Source organism: Lindgomyces ingoldianus, assembly GCF_010093535.1.
Source record: "Lindgomyces ingoldianus strain ATCC 200398 unplaced genomic scaffold BDR25scaffold_35, whole genome shotgun sequence".
Lineage (NCBI taxonomy): Eukaryota > Fungi > Ascomycota > Dothideomycetes > Pleosporales > Lindgomycetaceae > Lindgomyces > Lindgomyces ingoldianus.
Genome location: NW_022985196.1, coordinates 409,809 through 435,528, shown reverse-complemented (window position 1 = coordinate 435,528; position 25,720 = coordinate 409,809). Strand labels below are relative to the sequence as shown.

General features: G+C 45.8%; 5 protein-coding genes across 5 annotated transcripts; 1 reads left to right on the top strand and 4 right to left on the bottom strand.

The window, feature by feature from the left end:
• Positions 1 to 53: 53 nt before the first annotated feature.
• Positions 54 to 3,071, bottom strand: BDR25DRAFT_269227 (PalH-domain-containing protein). The gene is made up of 2 exons (XM_033687154.1): positions 2,818 to 3,071; positions 54 to 2,757 (listed from the first exon to the last, which is right to left on the bottom strand). The coding sequence occupies exons 1-2, from the start codon at positions 2,887 to 2,889 to the stop codon at positions 436 to 438; spliced, it is 2,394 nt and encodes a 797-aa protein (XP_033542947.1). The 5' UTR covers positions 2,890 to 3,071; the 3' UTR covers positions 54 to 435.
• A 2,571-nt stretch (positions 3,072 to 5,642) lies between these two features.
• BDR25DRAFT_79416 (uncharacterized protein) lies at positions 5,643 to 7,708 on the bottom strand. The gene has a single exon (XM_033699055.1). It carries the CDS (start codon positions 7,389 to 7,391, stop codon positions 5,910 to 5,912), a length of 1,482 nt encoding a protein of 493 aa, XP_033542946.1. The 5' UTR covers positions 7,392 to 7,708; the 3' UTR covers positions 5,643 to 5,909.
• A 1,513-nt stretch (positions 7,709 to 9,221) lies between these two features.
• On the bottom strand, positions 9,222 to 12,056 carry BDR25DRAFT_294175 (uncharacterized protein; the record flags this gene model as incomplete). Its single annotated transcript, XM_033688766.1, has 5 exons — positions 11,553 to 12,056; positions 11,442 to 11,494; positions 11,175 to 11,389; positions 10,484 to 11,125; positions 9,222 to 10,435 (listed from the first exon to the last, which is right to left on the bottom strand). Exons 1-5 carry the CDS (start codon positions 11,661 to 11,663, stop codon positions 9,222 to 9,224), a joined length of 2,235 nt encoding a protein of 744 aa, XP_033542945.1. The 5' UTR covers positions 11,664 to 12,056.
• A 5,251-nt stretch (positions 12,057 to 17,307) lies between these two features.
• BDR25DRAFT_336652 (uncharacterized protein) lies at positions 17,308 to 19,046 on the top strand (the record flags this gene model as incomplete). Its single annotated transcript, XM_033693122.1, has 6 exons — positions 17,308 to 17,393; positions 17,500 to 17,874; positions 17,929 to 18,329; positions 18,385 to 18,419; positions 18,474 to 18,829; positions 19,022 to 19,046. 6 exons carry the CDS (start codon positions 17,308 to 17,310, stop codon positions 19,044 to 19,046), a joined length of 1,278 nt encoding a protein of 425 aa, XP_033542944.1.
• Positions 19,047 to 19,138: 92 nt separating this feature from the next.
• BDR25DRAFT_359894 (uncharacterized protein) lies at positions 19,139 to 20,205 on the bottom strand (the record flags this gene model as incomplete). Its single annotated transcript, XM_033696165.1, has 10 exons — positions 19,139 to 19,165; positions 19,207 to 19,237; positions 19,263 to 19,406; positions 19,467 to 19,603; positions 19,639 to 19,668; positions 19,745 to 19,833; positions 19,862 to 19,928; positions 19,984 to 20,042; positions 20,108 to 20,137; positions 20,166 to 20,205. 10 exons carry the CDS (start codon positions 20,203 to 20,205, stop codon positions 19,139 to 19,141), a joined length of 654 nt encoding a protein of 217 aa, XP_033542943.1.
• Positions 20,206 to 25,720: the final 5,515 nt, after the last annotated feature.

Sequence of the window (25,720 nt, the reverse complement as noted above, 5' to 3'; positions counted from 1 at the left end):
TCTTGTCACCTTGGCAAATGCAACCACACTGAATTCGAATACATTTTGAATTGCCTACTGGCTTGCTTGCTACGCATTGTCTCAATATTCCTAAATCTAAACATGCTCGCTTGCAATCCGCACGCCCACAATCCCATGATTTTCCCATCCCAACCCAATGATTGAATCAGCCAAATCTCAGAACTCGGGCGGGTATCGTTTCCATCCTAGGAATACCACAGTAATCGCCAAAAGAAACCTCCCAGATCCAAAGAAAAACACGTCACCAGTTCGCCAAAATCTCATGCCCAATGTTATGCAGTTCGCTTCCAAAGACCCGCCTGTGTTTCCCATGTCGCCGACCATGCGCCTTTTCCAGATTCTTGAATCAAAATTGATGCTCAGAAACATGTTTCGTAGGTACAGAAGGAAGATTACCGAGAGTGGTAGATACCATTACCTGTTATGGTTGGTGGGTGATACACGGCCGTTCGCTATGTTGGTGGCATTTGCGGACTGTTCATTAGATGCCTTTAGAGAGGAGTCGGATGCTTGGGGTTCCCGTTTCTCTGTTCCTAGCGATATAACAGAGTGTGGATGTGGAGACATCCTCGCTTCTGTGTCCACTGATTGCCTTGTACCCGGTATCAGGAACGTCTCTGGGGTAAACCGAACACGTGAGTTATGATGTGACGGCGAGCCTGACGGTTCCTGTGTAGCATCGGCCGGATTCGGAGACCCATATAGCTGAGGAGTTGATGGAGTATCGTGGATCTCCGTGCCCATGGGCACTGATCGGGGTGGATCTCTCGAGACTTGAACACCTGCTGTGCTAGACACTTGTGGCTGTTGCTGCAGCAGAATCTCAGGTGACCATGTCCTTCCTCGTGGCTGAGCAGGAATTATTGTGACAGGAAGGTTGAGCTCTGTTTGCTGTCCGCCACTGCTCTTCTTGCGGAACCTCTCTCCTTGCTGCGCAGCTAATGTCCCTAATCGATCTTTCAGTGCTAGGCCGGTATAGTTCCGCGGCGGAATGTTGGCTGAAACGTCCTCTATACCTAGCGGCTCGATAACTCTTCCTCGCTGGACTTCGGGCGGCGGCGATCGACCTCTTCGTCTGAACGGATTGGCTACAGCCTGCCAATGCCATCTGCTTCTGCCTTGCGTTCGTTCCGCTTCCTCTGAAGCTTTCTCTGGGTCCTCATTTGCTGAGTGACCCTGTGTATTTTGCGCACTGTTTGAAGGAGTACGTCCTAACCGGTCCTCCACCGAGACAGGGTGTCTTACTGTTGGCGGGGAATTGCTAATAGGATGATAGCGTATCGTATACACTGTGCTGTCTGCACTTGTTGTGTCTGTTCTACTAACAGGTGACGAGATAACAGGAATAGGGAGAGGACTCTGTAAAGGAATATAGGATCGTGAGTTCCGATTTGATCGTTGACCAGACTCAGATCGACGGAGTGCGGGCGCAGGCGGCGGGATATGGATTGTTCGTTTCTTCTGGGCCTCTGTCTTTCGTTGGATTCTCGATCGCCCCAGTCGTTGGGCAAGACTGCTGAAGCTATGGCCAGCCGCACCCGACGCGAAGGCTCCTCCTCCACCAGCGCCGCCATCGCCTGGCTTCTTTGGATCTCCATTGTCGGATACCCAGCTATTTCGATGTGGTCGGGGCCAGCTAACCTCCAGAGAAGGTGTAGTCTCGAGCATCTCATCCCCATCATAAATCTCTCTTCCAAGAATTCCATCTTTCCTTTCCTCTCTTTCTAGTGCCTCGATTCGTTCCACCCACTCCCAAACAATAACACTAGCTGCTGCAGCACCCACCCATCTAAAATAGTCTCCCCAACCGGCAATGGTGTAATTAGAGATATCGGTAATAAAGAAAACAACAGGGGTAAGAATGGCAACAAGGGAAAGAAGAGCGACGATGGTGATATTCCACATCATGGAATGATAAAAGGCGTATCTGCGCTTCGTGATGGCGTAGTACATGACCCAGGCAGCGTAGAGCATGCTAAGGGATAACTGAAAGAGGTAACTCAAAGCTGGGATGGCGGTTTCGAAATGGCGAGGACGGCCGTTGTCGTTGTACGGGCCAAAACTGTTGAGGGAGCTGAACGTGATGTCTAGGACTATGAGTGCGAATCCGACCCATTTGATAATAACCTTCTCTTTATGTCGCGGGAATAGGCGTATCAGTGTCTGGACTTGTGCGAGCCAGAGGAACACGTCTGAGATGACACGTGACACCTTGATCTCCATGCCAGACACGACCTCGTCTCGCAGCTTCATCGCATCCATGAAGCCCTCCTTGTACTGCACTTCGGCGATCTTGAACGTGTCGGCGGTAGCAAGCGTCAGCGAAATGGCGACGGTCAGCGCAGCGACCTTTTGCAGCCAAGGGCGTGTTCCGACTCCAATAATCGATCCCCCTCCAGTGGCTCCGCCGATTATGCCGCGTCTGCCCATCAATCCCGACCTCCCTCCTGACCCACCTACGAAGAAGGTGCGTGGTGTTATGAGAAGCATGATGACAAGCATCCACGCGATGACGGTCGCGGCGCCCGTCGCATAGGCCTGCGGGGTGATAGAAGCGTGGAAAGGGTCCCGCATGTCCGAAATGCTCGTTACGCCGCCCATCTCCTCGCCCAACGCCTGCGTTTTCTGTGCGCTCGTGCATTGTGGAGTGAAGACAGCGTCGGCTGTCAACGTGACAGCGTATTCTGGGTTGATCTGGATGACGCCGTCCGAGGGAAGCTTGAAGGGGACACAGTGCTGTCGCAAACGCCGTCAGTGTAAACTCTCTCGCAGGCGATCTCAGTTGTGTATACATACGCGATACGACTCGGTGGTGGTGGGCTGGCCGTCGAAGAGTTGGGCCCTCCGCACCCGCGCCGGGTCGTCCATCCTCGGTGACTATACTGGTCCAGCAGCAGGGGCGGCCGAGGCGGGAACTCTCATGGATGTAAACATTCAAACGGGCGACATGGCTCCAAGACGGGTCTGATGGCGTTGAGAATGGATTGGCGACGAGGCACAGTTGGGGTCGAGGCTTGATTCTGTGCCAAGGGGCTTGGGATGGGAAGGAGGATTAGGGCTGGCTGTCCTGTGCGACAAGCCCCGAGACGTCGGGTGTGTGGCATCTGCCGGCAGCCCTTCTGCGGCACATCCGAGAGCTCAAATCACCAATCGCCGCGTCCAGCTCGACGCTTCTGTCAAACTTGTTCAAACAACGCCTCTCCCTTTCCAGAGCCCCCTTTGAGTTGTCTGAAGACTACTGCAAGGTCGACTTGGGGAACTCTGATCGTTGAGAGCGGCTGAAACGGCGGTGTCGTGCAGGTGAGTAGAGATTTCAGCTGCCCTCAGAACACCGCGCACAGAACACCGACTTCAAAGCGAATAGCAACATCGGGTGAGGGGTTCCAGAAGAGTCCTACCAGCCTGAGGCTGCAGTGGGACCTCTAATGCTTTAGTTAGGTCTGCGGGGGTTGACTTCCTTGCTTCCATACTGAATCGAATAATTGATTTGAGTTGCGTCGGCTGCTATCCGTCATCCTGTCAACTCACCAATAACTCACCAATCCCTCGTCACGCTCTATCCTCCCACAGATAAAACCGAGCCTTCCAAGCTTACCCTCTCTACCAATTTTGAAATACCGATTTGGTAGCGCAGTCCACTTAATTGACCCACATACTCACCAAACCAACCATCGCGATACATAGCACATTTCTCAACCAATCCCTCCGGCACGGTCCGAGCATCCCACTCCAGCCCTAGGCTCAGCACATCTCACTCCTACACAAAGTAAATAGCAGTGTACACTACTACTCATTATCACCTCATTCATCACTTTCCCTAATTGCATCATCCGCGCTTGCAAACTTCATGGATTAAGATTTAAAGCTTAAACTTAAGCTTCTCACCCCTGCCCTTCCACCCGCCCCCCAGACTCGTAAACTTCTCACCAATACCCTTCCACAATTACAACATCAAACAAGCTTAATATTATCTTTCTCGTTCCCTCTCCCTGCTGTTCTTATCTAGCATTCATTCATTACTGTTACATGCTGAGGTATTTCCCAGATTATTGTGAATAAAGGCCCCACAGGGAAGTGTGAGCAAGCGACTGGTACCCTATCATCACATCTGTACCGCCAAAGTAAGCGCATATGTTCCAGTCGGCAGTTCGAAGGCGCTCCTCCCATACTTTCCCATATTACAGCTGGAGCTGCAGTCTGTTCTTAGGGGGCCGTGCGAATGTGTCGTAGTTCTCCGCAATCCGAATAGAACAGGGAGGAAAGAGATACAGAGATAGCTGGAAGGTAGACCGGATACAGGCGAGAAGCTCTGGGCTATATTTGCTTTAGTTTCTAGACTACAAACAGTCGTTATTCTCCAAGAACCAAAAGTTAAGTAAATATATATTTGTATCTGCTGGTTTCTCCGATCACCTGCTACAGAATGCCCGCCCAACTATTCGATGTCATTTCCTCTGGGCTCATCTCCTAGACACTTCCGTGAAGCCCACAGTAGGAGCTCTCAGAGTTTTGGTCGCAACTCTATATCTACATAGTACACCTATCTTTGATTTGAATTCTCGCGAGCTGAAGATACACCTTGAAGTCAGGAATCTAATTCTGATTCAAGAATATATTCAATCTAACACACCCCTTCCCCCCTCCCCTACTACCAGAGTATAAGAAATCTAAGCTCATCGGATATAAAACCAGACAAAGAAAAATATCATGCAATCGAGAACAACAGCCGTCCAAGCGGCCGAGGGTATGCAGTGCAATGCAATGCACTGCACTGCACATGAAACCAACTCCAGCATTCGAAAGTGAGATGATGCAGTTACTGTTGAAAAGATGCAGTTGGTGAAAAAAAAGACAGGGCTAGACCGACGCCGGGGCGAAGTACAGGCATACATGCCGTATGTCGTTCGTTCGCTGCAAAGCAAGAAAAGCAAACAGACGAGAGAGGAGGCGAGCCCAGCATGCGATTCTTCCTTCGCTCACCGCAAGAACATGCTCATTTATCCTTTCCTTCGTAATAAATGCTGAACGCCAAGCGCTAAAATCAATAAATCCACTCTTGCAAAACGCGAAATTGCACTCATCATAATGCAAGCTCCAACATCTTTTTGTACCGTGCCAAATCGTACATGCCCCTTGAACTCTAGAAATGTGGAAGGTAACTCTTTGTCATTTCACATCCCCACCCCCACTTTCCCGCCCAATTCCGGCAGCCAGACGACACACAGCGCACATTTTCGGCCAGTCCCACCATGCCGGCTCACGCTCGCTCACAAAAGCCCAATGACGCTTTTGTCACGCCACGAAGACGAGCGAATAACAGACATGGGGCTTTCAGCCAGTGAACCTGGGCCATGATGCAGGAACGGGTCGCATTCGGGTGATTCGGATGCTTGCGTTAATGGGATGCGCTGTGCTGTCGTGGGATTAAGTTCCTTTCCGGGATGCATGGAAAGGACGCATCGATATCCGGGGTGTCTACTAACGTGAGGGTAACCCGTAAATTGTCGTGAATGCAGACGGTGAAATTCGTCGTCCAAGTGTGTGCTGGATAAGTTTGGACCAAAGCAATCTTACAGAAAAGTGGTTATCCGTCCTTCTTGCCTGAAATGTCAAGAGTAGTCCTCGGTCTGGTCCTGAGCGGGCGAGCCGCCGAACCAGCCTTGGCAGTGTCCGCTGTTCAGATTCCGAGGAGATGCTCAGCTCGCGATTAACGCCAGGATCCTCCGCTGACGTAAATCTCATTTAGCGGTTCCTGATTCCTCGAACACCTACGTTTGGCTCTGCAAGTGTCGTGCGACACGTACAGTTCGACTCGGGGAAAAGACTTTACGCGAACAGCACGCTGTTCAAGCCCAAGCCTAAACGGCTGACGACTTCTGGCGTCTCACTCAAAGTTCCTCGTCGGCCGAAATCGCAGTCCACCTTCCCGGCACGCCGCCATGAATGGAAGGAACTTTACTGGAGCCCGTTTTCCTTGGCGGAAGCCAAATGCGCGCTTTCCCGACAGCTTTCGCATCCAGCTTTCCGACCCGGCGCATGTTCATCTCGAGAACAATGACACGTAGAAAGTCACTATTTTCTCGGGGCTCACGCTGGCGAACAGCTGGTGAAGGTGAAATGGTCCTTCCGGCTTCGGAAAACTGATCTGAGCCTCTGCGTTTCCGGCTTGATGAGCGGCCGCGTCGGTCGTATGTTTGCATCTGGATCATAGGAGCGGTTGTGTCGATATTCTCGTCTAGTATGAAAGCGTCGTGGAGCTGCATAGATAGTTCTGTTGGCGATATTGGTGCCATGAGAGTAGATTGCGGGTTGAGATACCGCCGAAGCGCCGGTGAGGGTATCCCTTGTAATTGCTTTGGTCGCATTTCGCTGGTGAACTTGGGTGATAGAAGTGATCGCGTTAGAAGATCGTCAGGAGGGACACTCGGCGCTGTAAAATTTGAAAAGGATTTGGCGGCGGACTTCAGGGCCTGTAGTGAAGCCGTGAGGTTAGATTTGAAAGATTTAAATCTGTCCGTCGAAGTGGGTGAAGGGGTACCAATATCTGGAATCTCCAGATTGGCCAGTTCTTCGCACTCGTCGGGGTCAAAGTGTAGGAGAGGGTGGTCCAGAATGCATTCCTCTTTTGGCGGCGACTGAACAATCCTCTCTCTTCGGTCAGGTAGTCTTCTTCCAAAGGAATCGGGAGTGGTGAGATTGTCCCATGTCGAAGTGATGGACGGGGCATCTGGCTCCAAAGAGGGCGGAATAGTAGAGGCTATCGAGTCACTCGATATAGACCGGCATGTCAGGAAGTCCTTCTCTTGCTCCAGGCTGCGCAAACTGACACAGTCCTCCTCATATTCGTCCACGCGACCCAAAAGCAGATCCAACGGCGAGCCAGTGACGGAAGACGCCAGGTCCGTGTCGTCCTGCTTCCACTCCTTAATAAGCTCGTCCATAGATATACTCCGGTCCATGGTAGACCAGTTGCGACGCCGTTTCGGCATTGGTGGTATCTCCGTGACGGCCAACAGGGCAGCTACGGCGGGAGGGATCGCATCGGATTTGTGGTTTGCGGGTACTCGTTGACTCCTGCCACCATTCTGGCCTCTTGCTCTCACGGTCTGAGTCTGTGTCGATGTTAGGGTCCTGATCGGTGTTCGCGGCGGAATGACGACAGGTTTGGAGTGCACCGGGGGTGTAGGCGTGACCGGCTTGGGAACCGCAATATTACACATAGTTTCCTGCTTCTCGGCGGGCTGTGGTCGCGCTGAATTTGAGGTAGCAGGGACCGTCCTCGCGGGTCTTGCTCCCATCTTCTTCGACTGGCGGCGATCGGGCGAGGGCGCAGGTTGGTGAAGGAAGGGATACGACCTTGGCACCATCATGGTGGAGACGGTACCTCGACAGCAATGCTCAAATAAGTGTGGTAACGTTTGCCGGTTCCGAGCTAGACGCGTTTACGTTATTGCCGCGGCGGGATTGGACGAGATGCCGAAGGGGATAAAGTCGAAGGAGCATTAGGCCAGCCGGGGGTGGGTGCCGTCGCCGAGCAGCCTGGCAATGATTCGGCACAAAATATCGTGTGAGGTGTGAGGGATGAGGGTGGGCTGGCGAAAGGGTAGAGGAACGTGAAGGAGCAATAGCGGTGGAGGGGGATGGATGGCTGAGGCGAAGGCTATTATGACGCTGGGCTATCGGAAAGGCCTGATAAAGAGAGACGGGCGTCGCGTGGGCAAACTGCCAAAGCGACGGGGCACTGGACCAATGTTCCCGTGACACAGGCTGGCCCTTGCGTGTGTGCTGAGCCCAGGCCAGGCGGAAATCTAGGCTCACTGCTCAGCCCACGATCCGCTGCTGTCTTCTGATGTCTCCGGGTCTCTCGAAGGAGCTGCGTGGCCTCAAGCTGCTGGTCGTGCTCCGGACGCCGCCGTGAATCCGCCCGTTGCTCCAAGTGCTCGTTCAAGCGTACCCTTGTCCATGCCGGCTGCGCGACACTCTTCGGTCCGCAGGATCGCTCCCAGATTGGCTACTGCAGATCTCGTCCGAGCAGTGTCTGATTGGCCATCCCACCTCCTCCGTGATTTGCGCTGCAGGGCTGAAGGGAGCGCTGCGTGCCGACGAGGGCCCACCCACACTGGTGCCCCACGACTCGTTCACCGAACTTTGACCACGTCCGCGGCAACAGTTGTGATGACTTGTCGATGCTGGTGCAGCTCGACAAGACTCGATGGTTCCTCAGCCGACTCCGGACTGCTCACTGCTATTCGCGGCACGAGTTCCGGACCTCTCACAGCGCATATGCTTATCTCTGCCCCAAAGATGCCCGCATGCACGCCTTCCATGCAGAACAACACCGCCCTTCCACATCCTTCCACCATCCTTTCCTGACCTGCATACCCCACAGGCCACCTGCCCCTTTTAGGACACCTGGTCCTGGCCTGCGGACCGTTAGTTGCCAGTGCTGCCCAAAGATAAGCCAGAATTCACGAGCAGCCGCCCCTTCCGCACCCGCCTTTGCAGCCGCGCTGTGAAGTCATCTGTGTCACCTTCAGATAGGGAGAAAAGCTTAAATAATATATTTTTGTGTTCCCTTCTCGTCCCGTATAGTGGTACATGCTTGCGCTGCCGTCTTCCGCCAATACCAATATAGTAAGCCATCACACGCATATCGCTCAACACCCAAACCATTGGTTTGTTTGATCGAGAAGAGAAAAGGAAAAAAAGTCAAATAAAGCATCCCGCCCCACGCAAACACACACGCCGAACCAAACAACTCCTTCCGCCGTACTCCTGTAAGCAGCAAAATGTGGGGAAGACCAGGTCCAGCTGCCGCTCCCAAGATGGGGCGGGGACGATCAGACACCACAAACTTGTTGGCGTGGGTGTGAAAGAAAACATATCACATGTGCCAAGCCCTGCCCTGGTACCGTGGCGACTCTCCCGTCCAGTCATAACCCGGAGAGTGTGCAGAAATTTTCAAACCAGACCGCCGTGTCGATGCAAGAAATTACAATGTAGAAAAACAAGTAATCCGAGAAGTGAAGAATTTCCGGTGGACGCGATGGAAAACTTGGACGTAGCCGTTAGGAAGAGATGCCAAGAGACCAAAAAGGAACGACGTGGAACATCATATCAAGACGTGTCACATCAACCCTTCGTAAATGGCTCGTGGATGAATAATCCAAAGAAAGAAGGAGCAGTGGTGGATACTTGACTCAGAAGGCATCTTCGTCAGTCCATCCTGCCTCGCTGCCTTCTACAACCCTTACCATTCGTCCACCTTCGGCTTCCATCATGAGGTCACCGCCGTCTGGGACACCCCGTATGCTCCTGAGTTTCTTGCCATGCACCCCACGCGGAGAAGGATGCCCACCGTCAGGAGTAAATCGCTTGTTCCGCGCGGCTGCGGCCCGATAGTTGTAGTAGTCAGCGTCCCGATCCGGTTCCTCAGACTGCTCACTGAATGTCTCCCAGTTCTCAGACCCGGACTGCATCGTGGCACCAGTTCCAGTTGACGACGTCTGAGAGATCTGCCTACCGGCTGGAGGCGGCGCGAACTGGGGCGTGTAACCTGCACGGATGCTGTGCGACATATACTGACGGTCATCATATGGGTCCTCTGGCGGCACGTGTCGTACGATGCTCTCGCTACGATCACGATTGATCTCGAAGCGATTTGCTGGTGTTGGAGCGGGTTCTGGTGGGACAAAGAGGTCCTTCATCCTTGGTGGTGGTGCACGTGGAGGCGGCATCTTCCGAATTGTAGAAGAATCTTCCCTCTCCAGCGGAGGTCGGCGCTCAGGTGAGTTGCCTCCGTGCGGCATATTCTTCAGAGGAGCCCGAGAGGGAATTTTCGAGGGGCTCTTAACTCCAGAAGCTGCAGACATGGTGGAGCTGGCAAGCGGATTGCGAGACACACTGGCGGCGAAACTTGCCGTGGGTGTTTTTGCTCTCGAAGGTGGGGGTCCTCGCACGGTGCCGGCGCGACTACCAGGGGCAGACTTTGGAGGCTTGACGGGCTGAGGTGCGACTGAGGGAGTCTTCGACCGGGGTGGCGGGGCTTTTGATGCAGAGGCGTAGAGCTCATCAAGGTATCGTTCTCCATGGACAAGGAATGGACGACCATACTCATCCTCCCACCGCTCAAGTGTCTTCTTTAACTCGGCTTCAACCTTGGGCAACTCCTTTGCGATGCGCTTTCGCATCTTCTCTTCCCGCAGAAGCTTTCCTGGATCACGACGTTCTCCCTTGTTTCCACGGGCCATGAGACGGGACGCGTCTTGGCTTGAAGTTTGAAGATCGTCACGCTCCTTCACAAGCTCACGATGTCGGTCAATCTTCTGAAGCGTAGGCAGTCGTTGCTCCTTGAGCGCTTCCAGTCGAGCAATCTCTGCTTCGTGAGCGGCAAGTAAGGCGTCACTGCAAACATCTACCCCCTGTCAGCATTATTTTGTTTTCAGTGGGGCTCTAAGCATACCCGAGAATGCAGGCGTGAAGTCGAGCATCTCTTCTTCCGAAAAGTACAGTGCATCCCATAGTTCCTGCAGTTTGCACCTCGCTTCTTCTACGAAGAGATGAAGATTTTGGCGCTTCAGCTCGTTCAGCCTGGCAAGCTCATCCTCGAATTCGTTGATTGTCCGGAGCCCGCAACCACGGTTGCTCATTAGGAACTGTTTTCGCTCATGCTCTTCAATCCCGAGGCGTTCCCAAAGGTCCTCGATTGTAGCGTGAAGCTCCTTGAGTCGACGCTCCCGGCCGCGCTTCTCCTCGATCAAACGCTCCTTCTTCGACTTCAGCTGCGCCAAATCATCCTTGTGCAATCCCAACTGCTCCGGTGCGTCGCGCCCATGCTTTACGATAGAGCTGTCCGTCTGCGCCTGTGGCGTCCCTAGCTCGGCCCATAGCTGAATGATCTCTTGGCACAGGGCTTGTACATTGTTGATCCGCCGTGTATATTCCTCGTAGACACGCGTAAACTCATTGTCCAGAGACGCAACATAGGACGGTGAAATATCGAAAGAGGTAGATATTGTGGCATTAGGCCCGGATGGGGGGAGCTTGACCTGGACGAAGGAGGGTTCCAGGTGAGAGGCATAAGACTCGAGAGCCTCAGCAAGTTCTGCGCGGCGTTAGCGTATCCTCGAGTACAGTATTGAGGAGCGACATACTCCTCACTTGCTCGAAGCGCTCTCGATGAAGTTTGCCGACAGCGTTGAACTTCTCCTTGAGCGTCTGAAGGCAGCGGGTTAAAGGGTAAGTGACCTTCATGTTCTTGTCGTCAAGCTCGTATCCAGCGTTAGGTTTCTTATCTTCGAGAGATGTTTCCATCTGCCTGATGGTCTTGATCAAGCGATGCGCCTCCTCTGTCATCTCGTGTTTCTCGCTGTGAGGGGCATCGTTAGCGACACATGGGAAATGGTGCATGGGAAACGTACTTGGTGACATGACGGAGCTGATTATGGAGAGTCTCAGACAGAGCTGAGAAGAGCTGGTAGGGAGGTTAGTCATTATTCCTGCATGCAGTGCCATAGCGGGGCTCGTTGTACCTCTGCCTCGCGGGAATCCCTCTCATGGCTAGGAACACCAATATCATCAAACAGGCCGTGCAGCTGGCCGATGATGGTCGTAACTTGCTGGGCCAGGTAACTCGTGTCCATAACTGCAGAGCCCGCCAGCGGCTTCGATAGCTTTCAGGCGCTCATGCACCGGCGATCGGCGTCGGATATCCAACCAAGGAATATAGGGTGAGAGTCGGAGTCACGGGGATCGTGCAGGCGAAGAAAGCGAGAGTAAACACACTATCAACACTGCAAAATCGCCAAATCTTTAGAGCCAAAGCGTACGGCGTGCAGCGGAAGAACAGAAGTGATGCAATGTTGAAGATGTGCTCGCGACGGCCTGGTGGTCGAGTTCGGCGGCGTTTATTTTCGTATCGCGCGTTGCTGGGGCGACAGCCGCACCAACACCAACGACCATCACGAGGTCCTGTTTCACCTTTGTCCTCCACGTTTCGCCGTCATTTTCGTCCCGAGTAGCAAACAACTCGTAACTGGTGCGTCTCTTTTATGATGCTAGTTACATTGTGACAAATATGGCTCTGAGGAAGACGTTGTCCACATGTCCAATGCCAATTCCCACGGTCCTCAACATTTCTACCGATACTGACTCTGGTTTGCATTTCGGCCCCCATGGATAGGTCCCGCAAATCGTCAAGGAGCTCCCTGTTGCGATGCATATCTCTTAATAATTTCGTTAGATGGTCATGAGTTGCATTCAGCGCCGTTGTCTTCTGCTTGTAAGAGTCTGACCCAAGCTTTTTCTCTATTTCAATCCCCATTTCCTAATTCGCTTCCAAATCCCTCTTCAATTCACTACCCAGACCAATAGATAAAGAAGGGTGAAGCATAAATTTAAGTAAAGCCTTCATGTACCCTGTACAGAAAGGTCTAAGCACAGATCGACAATATCACTCCTCCAGTAATATTTGTGGACATGTCTACTTGTAGCAATAAATACCCAGCAAGGGAACGCAGCACACAGTTGAACTCTTAAAGTTGCAGCCAAGTGGCTCTAATCTACTTTCAGAGGTATAAACACAATAACGCAAGCACTTTCTAGCATACTCTAGGAGACAATATGTTCAAGAGATACCTAAGAGAATTGGGTCATTCTCAAGGGGAATTCCTCTTTTATAAGTTATAGCCATAGACAGGAAGATTCTAATCTTGTCAAAAGCAGAGCCATATTGGTTTCTGGGCACTCAGGAACCAAAGAATCTCCAATCATACATTTCTCCTATTTTACTCCTCCTCTATTGCTTTCACTACAACTTCACGCTAGTGCGGCTGCTAAGACACCCACAATTCTCCTACATTTTCAGCTTCAGGTGAGATCTTCTCTCCAAACCATCCCTAACCACGGTGCTATCAGAATGATCCTTATTTCAAAGTTGATCAAGGGCACCCTAGCTAACTATTCCCCAGGTGCCCAGTTCTCAGACCCGATCCTCGACAGCAGCGTGCAAGCTGCAGCCAGCATTTAGATCCATACTAACCGAAAGTCTGTTTTGAGTCGGGGAAACTTTCTCCATACTTTGGGTATCCCGCAAACTATAGCAAGAGGTGAAAGAGATGGAGTAGCATCTTCGAGAGGCTGCGAGGCCTCATATTACTTTCTACAACTTCAAATCAGACAACCCATATATTGTGGCGGTTTTCGTACGCTTCTATGGGCCTGAGGATATGTGTCGTGCGATGAAGCATCTGGAAGAAGATCCGCGGATACACAACAAGCCTCTCTACACCGTCCTCTTCGCCGCCCTCTACGATTTTGTAAACATCCACAAGGAATATACCCTGGCTGTCATCGATCAACAATTTGACATTAGTTACCAATAGCAGCAGCGGAAGGGTGGCACAGTCACCCTCTAGGTTTCGGCAGCAGACCAACAGACGATTATCTAGGTCAAGGGCTAGCTAGAAGTTAGTTTCTTGAGCGACATCACAAGGCATTTTAGAATTCTCTCCCACTCCCCGAAGTCATCACCGAATATCCGACCTGTGCCCACCCACCAAAACGAGCCAGACCCCACCATCTGTCCGTCCTGCAACCACATCTACTGCAGTTCATGCTTCACCAAACAAACTCGACCTCTCCACAATCACCAGATTCCCCACTTACTTTCGCCAAAAGCGCCATGTTTCATCCTACGAAACCCTATCTCTATCCCTGGGCTTCAGAATACTATGACCGACCCCTCCATCGACAAACTGTTCAAAGCCTCCCTCACCGCCCACATCCGCTCGCGCACCGACAGCTTCCCAAAACGCGAACCAGACTTTCTACCTGTCTTCTCATTCAGCACCGTGCAACAAGCCTAGACCTGCACCATATGCTAGAGCGCCCCACATCCCGACCAAATCCTGCGCCGCGCACCGGAAATCCCTTGTAGACTTCCAAGACGGCGGCCGCTGGAATGAACGACTGTTCGTTGAGTACAAGACTGCTACCGGCCCGAAAGACTGCCCGAAATGTGGGGCCATGATCGAGCGGACTGAAGGCTACGACCATATGGGATGGCCAGCATGCGAGACAGCCAAAAGGATTTTTTTTTTTTTGGCTGTGTTTGTCGTTATTTGCGTGGTCTATAGAGTGTCATGCGCATTTTGAGAGGCTACATAGGGGGTATGAGATTAATCCGGGACAGAATTCGCTGTTTCTGGGTGCAAATGATGGGGGCTGGGAATAAGAGACAGAAGCAGATATGAGGTATTTAAGTGCTGAGGGATCCCCAGATAGTCCTGGGAGCCTTCAAGCTAGAATGGGTTCGTTATGTCTCTTGATCGATCCTGTACCTAGTCGTGAGGCTAACAACTGCTGTGATTCAAGTTGCTGAATACCTAAAATTCGTAGGAACATAATTGGAACTGTATGAAGTATAGAATATAGACACTGGGACTTTTAACCTGATTCATCTATTTACACAGCCTCTAAAGCCTCACGCAACAGTTTTAGTCTACAGTTGGTTCTTACTAGCTTTTACTCAAATCTGATAACTAGGCCTACGTATCAGTAGCACAACTGAAATTTAGACGAACTTGAAGTCAACAAGGCCCTTCATCTCGCATTCTGGCTAGTCCTCTCCATCCACCAGCGGTGCAACATAAGCCAGAGCCACCATGCGCCAGCAGAGCGAATAATCGCGGGAATATTGCAACCCGACAACTCAATTCTATCGCCGTAAGATATAGCTTGAGCAGATATCCCAGTGCACCTGGCCTTGGCGAAAAACACCCTTTTTGGTCCAACAGTTTGAAAAGAACTCGGTGGACATGCAAAACACGACCCGTTCCATAGGATTTAACTAGGATCACTTCGTTTCCAGGAGGCACATCTATAGTGAATGACTCGGATATAAGGCTCTATCGCGGAGCAGTTTGTATCCTCGCCATCTGGCGGTCTAGGATCTTATGTAGTTGCTTCGAAAGATCTTCGGGTAAAGTACGTTCTATAGCGTTTCTTAGCAAATTAAAAGAATAGCTAGATCTATTTATATCCTTGAAGTAGTGCGACCCAATGGCGAAGAGCATTTTTTCGATGTCTGTTGCTTTTAGTTTCCCTGTTGGACGGTCGTGGTGGTCGGGGAATACGACTCTCAATGCAACTCTCTGTCGATGCGTTACTAGTGAGCGTTAAATGCTTTCTGGCCTTTGAGAAAGACTAGGAGAGTTCGATATGCCCTGCTGCCTTGTAGTCGAATTATGCCGCAACTTCACTAACAAACCTACTATTTGACCAATCTAGTGTCCAGGGTGGGAGGTTTGGAGTCGTGGTCACACCCATAAATGAAGAAAGAACCTCCAAACCAAGGTCATGGCTTCTTCAGATTGCAGAAGCCTTGGGATAAATTTAACGAATCGACTTTGAGTAATATGGAACGCGGGAAGGAACGCAGAGAATTCTGGAGGGACTATGAAAGCAAACAATTCGTCTCTAGGCTCTGAAGCATTTTGAATGGAACCTGCAGAAGCAAAGGTGTCAATTCAAGAGGTAGGGCGCCTACACACGCTAACTATGTCAAACTTTTAGACAAGCATTAACACAGTGTATCCCTGCAAATTGGTACCTCGCCTTAAGCCACTGATGGAGCGATGCAATGATGGAATATCAAACAACGAGGGAATTCCTTGACACGCCACCCCCTGAGATTCTGCCTTCTCTTAATTTGGCTGATGTTTGATTTAAGGAAATAAAGTTTACACGCGCCCGTCACCTCGATGTCGCCTTGTTTTCAGCAATACTCTAGCCCTGTCACGATGCTGATTTGAAAGTGCAATAATATGAGCTACGGTCTCTCGCATTTCCACTGATAGTGAGCTCTGGAGACATGTTGTTCTTACGTGGCATCATTTTCAAGTTAGGTTCCTATTTGCCCTCATATCTACATGGCTAGTATGCACCCAGCGATTACGCCTCGTCGTATTATTGCCTGAGATTCCGCATTTCACACTCAGCGTGTTCAACAGGAAGTAGTACGTTCCAAAACAGCTTTTCTTAACTAGTAACGTCTAGGTTAGTTAGTACAGCTAACTTATTTCACAAGCAAGCAGTCCACACAAGTAAACAGTCCACTCTAACAAAATTTTAGCACCTTGTACTTTAATTAATAATGCATCTACTAATTAACTTTTAGCACACTAATAAAAAAAAGTTAAATAACTTTAGCTTTCTAAGTAAACTAAAAAAGCTAAATTTTAAGCATTTGCACTAACGTTACTATAGTAATTTATAATGTAAAATACACTTAAAGCAACATTTGTCTGTCGCCACTGCGTATGGCCGCCCCTTGCCCGTATCACAGCCCAACAACGATCCTTTATTGAGCGTACATACTTTTGCAGGTCCTCTACAGTAATCTGCCAATGCTAAGTGCCTGTCGACACTTAGCATTGGCAAGGTACTTCACCGCATCTCGTTTGAAATTTCTGGCTCATATCTCCACACGAATATTGGCACTATCGACATTAGTGCCCTGCCAGGTCCCGACACACTTCAAACTATGTTAGAACCTTGCAGTCCTCAGTATCAAGGCCTCGCTTTGAGCGCAGATGGTGTATGGATAACACACAATTCAGAGAATCTAGTGTGGGTGCCCTCAGAGTATCGGCCGTCATGCTCGGCGGTGTCAAGAGGCACCATTGGCATCGGTGTTGGGACAGGAAGGATGTGGACATGCAAAGTCGAGCGTAATAGATCCTAAGCTATCAGAATGCAAATGATTCAATTTATATTAACGTACGTTATTATTATACATATATTTTATTCTCTCTATTTCCTAGAGTGCCGGGGATCAACATGAATTATACAGCCTGTTAATTTGCCGCAGCAAAGCTTCGAGCACCTTCTGCTTATAGAACTACATTTTGAAATTCGCCACTGAGCCTCCTCAGGAGCAAATGAACATATCGATGGCGCTAGCAGGGAGGACGGCCGACCCGCTCCGGCTATGACCTTGTTAGAGGAGCCTAAAATTTTTTGAAGTGGATTAGGAGAATAGCCGAATGTTGAGGTTGGATGTTGTTGCCACTGCGAAGTGTAAGATCGAGCAGAGTGGTGAGCGCCAAGAGATATTGAGCACAGGCCTCGATCTGATCTAATCTGATTTGGGGAGGTGGAAATCTGGAACTCGCGTCCGAGCCCGTCCACGGCGGAGACCACAACGTGGTCCATTCTGAGACCCAAAATGCGTCCTCATTCTAGCCAAGCCATGACAACCGGACCTCGCGAAGAACCCCGTCCGACATGGCGTTATTCTCCCTGCGGCAACCTTGTCTAGTCCAGGGCCATCTTTCCTTGTGTCCCCTCCTCTGTGACGATTGGCGATTCTTGTTTGTATGCGTAGGCTGGAGCAGAGGATGCTGTTTTACGTGTTGTGAGGTCTTTCGAGCAGACAAATCTAGAGTGGCGATTTGTCATTGGCTAAGCGTGCAACAGATGCTTGGCGCCGTTGCTGAGTCAGCTAACGCCCCATCATCCAACTATTACCTGTTTGCGCGACGGCCATAGTCAACTTCGCGATGCGGTGCAGCATATGGCTATGTTCTCGGAGTACGCCCCTATAACGAAGGACTCACACATCACACCCCCTTCGAGTTTCGCAACTCATCCTTTGACGCCGCCGCCAACGGACGAAAAGCCGTTCGCGCAAGCCCATCGGGTTATTGCGCTCTTCAAAGAAATCCGGGCTGGAAAGCACACCAAGCGAAACCCGTGGACCGAATTTCAGCTTTCGGCAGAAGAGTATGATGAGATAGAACGTCGGCTTCGGCGGGACGAGGACCTATCGGGATACGTCAACGACAAGATACGGTGGGTATGCTCCAGACACGGCGGGCACGACGGCTGACGACAGGACTTGAGCAGGTATGATTACAACAGCGAAACGCACCGCCTCGTTGTTCGGATGCCGACCGGGGTACATGAGCTATTCATTGACGGAGTGGAAGACGCGATTCGAAGCCAACTGAAAGCGATACGGAGAGGATCAGATAAAGCCGCCCGCTTCGCGCAAAAAGTATGGCCTGCCCGATCGACGGAGATTGAATTTCCCGTAGAAGACTGTCCAACTGGCAGGAGGTCGAAATATGAGCCAGACGCGTCTTTTTGGCACGAGAACGCACAATACCCTGGGGTTATCATCGAAGTTGCGTACTCGCAGAAGAAGAAGAGACTAGGTCAGCTAGCTGAAGACTACCTTCTCGATTCGGACGCAAACGTGCGCGTTGTTGTCGGCCTTGATATTGAGTACGGCAAGAAAGGGTCACGTAGAGCGACGTTGTCGACGTGGCGGACCCATCTGGAACATTACTGTTGATGGAGATGTACTACGAGTAGTTCAAGAGGCAGCCAATGAGGTATACTATCTTATCAAAAGGCGCACTTTACGTTATGATACCTGACAGCGTTAGATATTTCGTGACGAGCAAGGAATCGCTACCGATCATCCTGGCTTACAGCTGCACCTTAGCGATTTTGCCCACAAGGGACTAGTTCAGGAAGAGATGGGAAACCCCGATCGAGAATTGAACATATCCGCTCGACAGCTTTGCAAATTTCTCAATGCAGCGGAGGTAAAGGTGCGCCAGAAGGGATCGCTTAGCAAGGATTTATTGCCCGTGGGAGTCAAAAAGAGGAAGCGATCAGAAACCCCTCCAGAAGAGATTGCTTCTACCGATGAAGCGAGATATGTTGAGCAAGAGGAGAGAGCGGCAAAACGTATAGCAGAGGGTGATTCCGACTATGAGGATATTTCAGCGAAAAGCCCGTCAGTGAGCACAATAATATCCTCGAAAATGGCGCTTCACCTGGCTTGTAGAGCAATTCGCTCGCTCATCATCTCGTCCCCTTCTTGTTGCGACACCAATTAGACTCACGCCTAAGCCAAGCATTTCCCGTTGCATATACGGAGCCTTCGGCTGTGCCTGGCTAATCAAGGGCCTAGTTCTAGTTTCTGCAGCGGATCTTGTTCCGACCGATCGTGAGTCTCGCCGATATCTGACTAAGGCGGAACTAGAATCATACCCGGAATAACTTGGCGTCGCCACACTTAATGGCAACTACGCGCTTCATTCTATCAGCCATACGCTGATAAATCGAACGCCTCCCAGACGTTTGTGTGTGTGTTCTATTATAGCCATACACCCTAAGGGTATGAGCCGTTACAATGCGCCGGCTATATACATTCACGCCTCCCAGACAAGATGTGTGCTGGTGCGGGTCGGCCGTCTTCCCTGCTAGTGCGATCGAGGTATTCATCTGCTCGTGGCGAGGTTGAGTGGCGAATCTTCAAGCGCAGTTCTGTGTAGAAGACGCTCGAAGCTTGACTGTAACAAATTAGGAAGCTCGCATCAGGTTCTAGCCGTATTTACAAGATTGTTTCTTGACGTGATGAGGATCGCTACGTACAGCGTTTGAGGGAGGAAGCCTTCAAGCGGCCTCCTGTGACTCGTAGGAGGGTTTGTAGCTGAGATGCGCAGCCACCTTCGGCTTCAGCCCACGGCACTTCAGCCGTTCTCAGCCTGAGTGCCAGCACAACAAACTCGTTCAAATCCTCCCACCGCCTCCTCTCTTAACTTCTGATAAACTTCTTAGTCCAAGTTCTTTCTAGACTTGTCAGTGTGCAGCTAAGTTGTACTTCAAGTGATTTAAGTGGTAAGTTTAGTCCCATGGATTAATCTACCACGGGCAATAGCTGACTAGTTAGAACTCTTAGGCCCAGACTCGTGCTGCCACCCAATCTCCAAACAGGACTCCTTGTCTCAATCTTTGCTGCGCTTTGTCAGTTTTCAGCCTTCACAAGTGCCCAATGTCAAGCGTTTTGGCAAATGCTTCTCGGCTGAAGCCTGAAATTCGCCTGGCTTAAGCTGTTTCGTAGTTTAAAGCAGACCTCTCAAACAAGCACAAAACTACCTTCCGCACCCTTAAGTCGCAAGCGCTCAACTCCCCTCCAGATACCAGCGATGCGATGCGACTTACAGCTGAGATGGACCGTCAGGTGTTAAGAAAAGCTAGCAGTTGGTGCTTTAGGCCCTGTTTAACAAACTTCCTACAAGGAGTTTAACAATCTGCTGCGCTTAGAGATGTTGTAGTTGGAGGTTCACAGAACATAATCGCATGCGGCGTCTGGTCGTTGGTCTGCATGTTGTTACCTGTTAGTGTCTTAACTTTTAGTGCTTTTATTCACTAATACATCCCTAGTTAATTGTGAACCTCTTATTCTACATTAATAAGTTACCTATTTTTTTTAGGGACATTAGCTGCTTATCCCCCTGTTACTAAACAATGACCCTACTCTTTCTGTAATCTAGGACTCTGCAATCACACCTCTGTGAATATTTTATTGTGGTAGTAGGTCTCTGCTGTCATCTGTTCAACTTCACAGGGAAGTCGACCTTCCGCTAAGTCACATCTGCTTTAAATGATTTAGACTTAAAGACTTTCCAAACAGACCTTAGTTGTTGGGCTAGTTTAATTAGGGAGGAGACAACCTTGATTGAAGCCTAAGAGAACTCAGGATTCAGGGTCCTATCTAGCAAGCTATCTAAGTTCTTGCACGCTTCTGTACACAGGCAAGTGTCGCACGTGTCTCACGCGATATCATACCCATGTACTGCACTATTCACTCATTAGGCATAGCTCCTCTCTCGTACAGTATATAGTCAGCCCAGAGCTCTATTAAGCTCCTTAGACCTTATAATACACTTATTTAATCTACTTTGTATAGATCTTACTACCTTATTAACTTACTTCCTATATAACCCCTTTTTAGCTTATGCAAGAGTTATGAGCCTAGAGTTGCGCTCTAGACTAGTACTATAGTTACCACTGCACATTTAGCTTTTGCATCTAGCTTAGGGGGCCTTGCAATCTTTAACACATATTAATTATAGATTGCTTACTAGCTAAGCCTAATTAATAGGATAATAGCCTTTTGTCTATTCTAAAACATTAATTACAGATTGCTCACTACCTAAGCCTAATTAACTAGATAATAACCTTCTGTCTATTCTACACATATTAATTATAGATTACTTACTACCTAAGCCTAATTAACTAGACAATAATGTAACAGCATAGGCAAGACAATAGGTCTAAATGCGGTGAGAATCCACTTAGAGGCATATAGGAAGAAGTGCGTAGGGACTTAGAACCTAGGAATTTCTAATAACACCTATAGGCCTTGTACAAAGGATATTAGAAAACTACTAATTTAGCTAAGAGGAGAGGTGCAACTAAATACTTAGGTAAATAGAGGTAACTATAGAGGACAAGGTTAAGTTATAGTTAGGGCTAATATAGAGACCCTTTAGATAGGATCTAAGCAACCTAAGATAGAATAATTTATAAAAATTATTACACTACTTTTTTTAATAGGCTAATAGTCTTTATCTATAGTATATAAGAAATATTTAAAACTAATTTAAAACTAATTTAAATAAAATATAATAAAGTATAACTTTTTAAGAAAAAAATTTTATTACTAAAAAAAAAAATTAGACTAAAAACCTAATACTAATATAATGCCTTTATTATAATGTTTTTGTTTAGTAGTAACTAGCAGTGTAGTTATTATTAATATAGTAAATTTATTGTTTATAGTAATAAGTATTTACTTGCCTTACTTATATAGTCTAGTTAATATTGTTAGTTTTTTTTTATTTTTTTTATTTTAGCTATCTTTTAAATCTCTACTGTGTAGGTATTATTATATACTTAACATTCTAGAGCTTAGTCTGCTAACTAATTATAGCATTAAAGAAAATTACTATGCTGCTTTACTCTCTTTCTAGAGCCTTTTTAAATGCCTTTTAAGTTATCTACTTTTAGGCTGCCTACGCCTTTACTTATAGCTTTTAAGTTAAGTTCTTTTATTAGTTTTTTAAATTAAAAAAAATATAAATAATATACTTTATATAATAAAAAATATAACTTTATATAAATATAGTTTAATACTGCTAGAGTATAGTTTACTAACATGTTGTAATGATTCTTACAGATTGTTCTATCTTAGGTTGTTTAGAACCTATCTAAAGGGTCTCTATATTAGCTCTAACTATAACTTAATCCTGTCCCCTGCAGTTACCTCTATTCCTTTATGTATTTAGTTGCACCTTGCCCCTGTAGCTAGCTTAGTAGTTTTCTAATATTCTTTTGTACAAGGCCTATAGATGTTAATAGAAATTCCTAGGTTCTAAGTCCCCACGCACTTCTATATGCCTCTAAGTAGATTTTTACTGTATTTAGACTTATTATCTTCCCTGTGCTGTTACATTATATTAAAAAACTTACTTTTACTAGTAACAGCCTTATTAATAATATTATATTAATTATTTATTTAACTATGTTTAACTTTAAAAAGTGTTTAATTTAGTTTAAGTTGCAGTTTTTACACACTATTATATTAAATTATTTAGTTAACGTACTTCACAGGTGAGTTAATTACACACCTAAGTTGCTTACTTTTGCTAAGACTTTACTAAACTACTTTTTCTACACTAATGCATTTCTAACAACACTACTTAGACATGCTAAAAGAATATTAAATATAGCTTACACTCTAAGCTTTTAAATAAAACATAAAACTTTTAAAAAAAATGCTATAGCTATGTATAAAGTCCTTTAAAAGATAATAAATAACTATAGCGCTAGATAACTTTTATAAGCTAATTCTATAGCTAACTTATAAAGGCTAGGTAATAAAAAGAAGCAGGTAATTATTAAGACTATACTTAAGCTATATACGCAAAGATTTTCCTTTTAAATAGTATTTATAGCTAATATAGCTAATTTTTTGCGCACTAAGTATAATCTAGGCTATATTAGCATAAACTAGTTTAGTATGTTTAGAAAGTGTTATCTAGACTTTAAAGTAATATTTAAGCATAGTATAACTATAAAAAAGCTTTTTATAAGAGTTCTAAGGTAATTTAGAGTAGGTTTAGCCTTATAAAGAATATTAAAGCTAAGTATAGCATCTAAAATAATAATATATATAACTTTAGTAATATAAGCTTTATTATAGGCTAAATATTTATTAACTATACTTATACTTAAAACTTTACTTTAAGCTTTAAATAACACTTTATAAACATACTAGGCTAGTTTATACTAACATAGCCTAGATTACGCTTAGTGTGTAAAGAATTAGCTATATTAGCTATAAATGCTATTTAAAAAAAAAATTCTTACACATATAGCTTAAGTATAGTCTTAATAATTACCTACTCTTTTTTATTTCCTAGCCTTTATAAGTTAGCTGTAGAATTAGCTTGTAAAAGTTGTCTAGTGCTATAGTTATTTATTATCTTTTAAAAGACTTTATATATAGCTATAGCATATTTTTTTAAAAGTTTTATATCTTATTTAAAAGCTTAAAGTATAAGCTATATCTAACATTTTTTTAGTATGTCTAAGTAGTGTTGTTAGAAATGCATTAGTATAAGAAAAGTAGTTTAGTAAGGTCTTAGTAAAAGTAAGTAACTTAGGTGTGTAAGCAACTTGCCTGTAAAGTACATTATTATAAATAAAATTTTAGAAACTTTTTATTAACTAAAGCTTTTAAGTTTAGAACTTTTTATTTTTTATAATTAAAATTACTTTTAGAAAAGTTATAAAAAGTGTGCTAAAGTAAAAACCTAAAGACTACTAATAACTTATTAGAATTAAAGATAACTTCTAATACCTAACTCTTAACTACTTTTAAACTTTAGTATAAAGCTTACAACACGCTCTAGCTGCAGCTAAGGTAATATGCCTGCTACTAAAGCTAAATAACTACTAACTTTAATAGCTAAACCTTTTTTATAGAACTTAAAGCTAAAAACTTACTAGATTTAAAGTTAAACTCTAGTAGCATAGCTTTTAAAAACTAAGTTGCTTAATTAAAAGCATAAATTAAATAGCTAACTAAATTAAAAACTATTAGTTTTAATTAACTTTTACTAATTACTAAATTACTTTTAATAATGCTTTAAATTACTTTTACTACACTAATAGTAAGAGACTTTTTAGGCACTTTTAAGCTTTTTTAAAGGTACTTTACTAAATATATACTTAAGATTAAAAACTTAATAAATAGTAAAAAACTTATGTTTAAATAATAGTAAGCCTTTATTATAAATAAACTTAACATTAATTTAGATTACTATTAGAGTAAGCGCGCACGCATAGCATTAGTATAGGGACACACTGCTAGTATCGCGAAGGAATACGTAAAGCCTAGATACTTAGCTAAATTAAATTACTTTTAGTTTAAAAATAAGTAAAAAAAAGTATTTTTTACTTTTAAAGCTTACTTTATTAGTGCTGCTATTAAAAAGTTTATATTAAAGTTAAAATAGTGTTTTTACTTATAAAAGCAGATACTACTTAGCCTAAAAGAACTAAACTTAGGTTTTAAATACACTTAAAAAAGGTTTTTTTAAAATAATAGTAGCCTACCTAATAGCTTATAACATAGAAAGAAGAAACACTTTTACTATTTTAAAGTAAACTATTTACTACACCTAATACTTTAATGTTAGAGTTATTATAAATTAATTTTAAAAAGTTTCTAGTAATACATCTAAGGCAGTATACTATTCTAGTGCACTCTAACCTGCACCTATGTTAGTACCCTAATCCACCCTAGCTACCCACTGTTAACCTAGCTAGACACCTGCCTCTAAAAGACAGACAACTCTTAGTAACTATTATAATTATAGTAAACTAGAACATTTTACTAGTAATTATTCTATTCCTAGAGTATAAAAAATTAAGGTAAAGTAATAAGAATTTAAAAAAAAGTTTATAAATAACGTACTTCACAGGCGAGTTGCTTACACACCTAAGTTGCTTACTTTTGCTAAGACCCTACTAAACTACCCTTTTTATACTAATGCATTCCCTACAACACTACTTAGACATGCTAAAAGAACATTAGATATAGCTTACACTTTAAGCTTTTAAATAAGACATAAAACTCTTAAAGAAATGTGCTATAGCTATGTGCAGAGTTTTATAAAAAACAACAAATAACTATAGCACTAGATAACCTTTATAAGCTAATTCTACAGCTAAATTATAAAAGCTAGGTAATAAAAAGAAGTAGGTAATTATTAAGACTATACTTAAGCTATATGCATAAGGAATTTCCCCTTAAATAGCATTTATAGCTAATATAGTTAATTCTTTGCGCGCTAAGCATAATCTAGGCTATATTTATATAAACTAGCCTAGTATGTTTATAAAGCGTTATTTAAAGCTTAAAGTAAAGTTTTAAGTATAAGTATAGTTAAAAGATATTTAGCTAATTATAAACTTTATTTTACTAAAGTTGTACATGTTATTATCTTAGATGCTATACTTAGCTTTAATATTCTCTATAAGGCTAAACCTACTTTAAATTACTTTAGAACTCTTATAAAGAGCTCTTTTATAGTTATACTTACACTTAAATGTTACTTTAAGCTCTAAATAACACTTTACAAACATACTAGGCTAGTTTATGTAAATATAGCCTAGATTATGCTTAGCGCGCAAAGAATTAGCTATATTAGCTATAAATGCTATCTAAAGGGAAATTCCTTACGCATATAGCTTAAGTATAGTCTTAATAATTACCTACTTCTTTTTATTACCTAGCCTCTATAATTTAGCTGTAGAATTAGCTTATAAA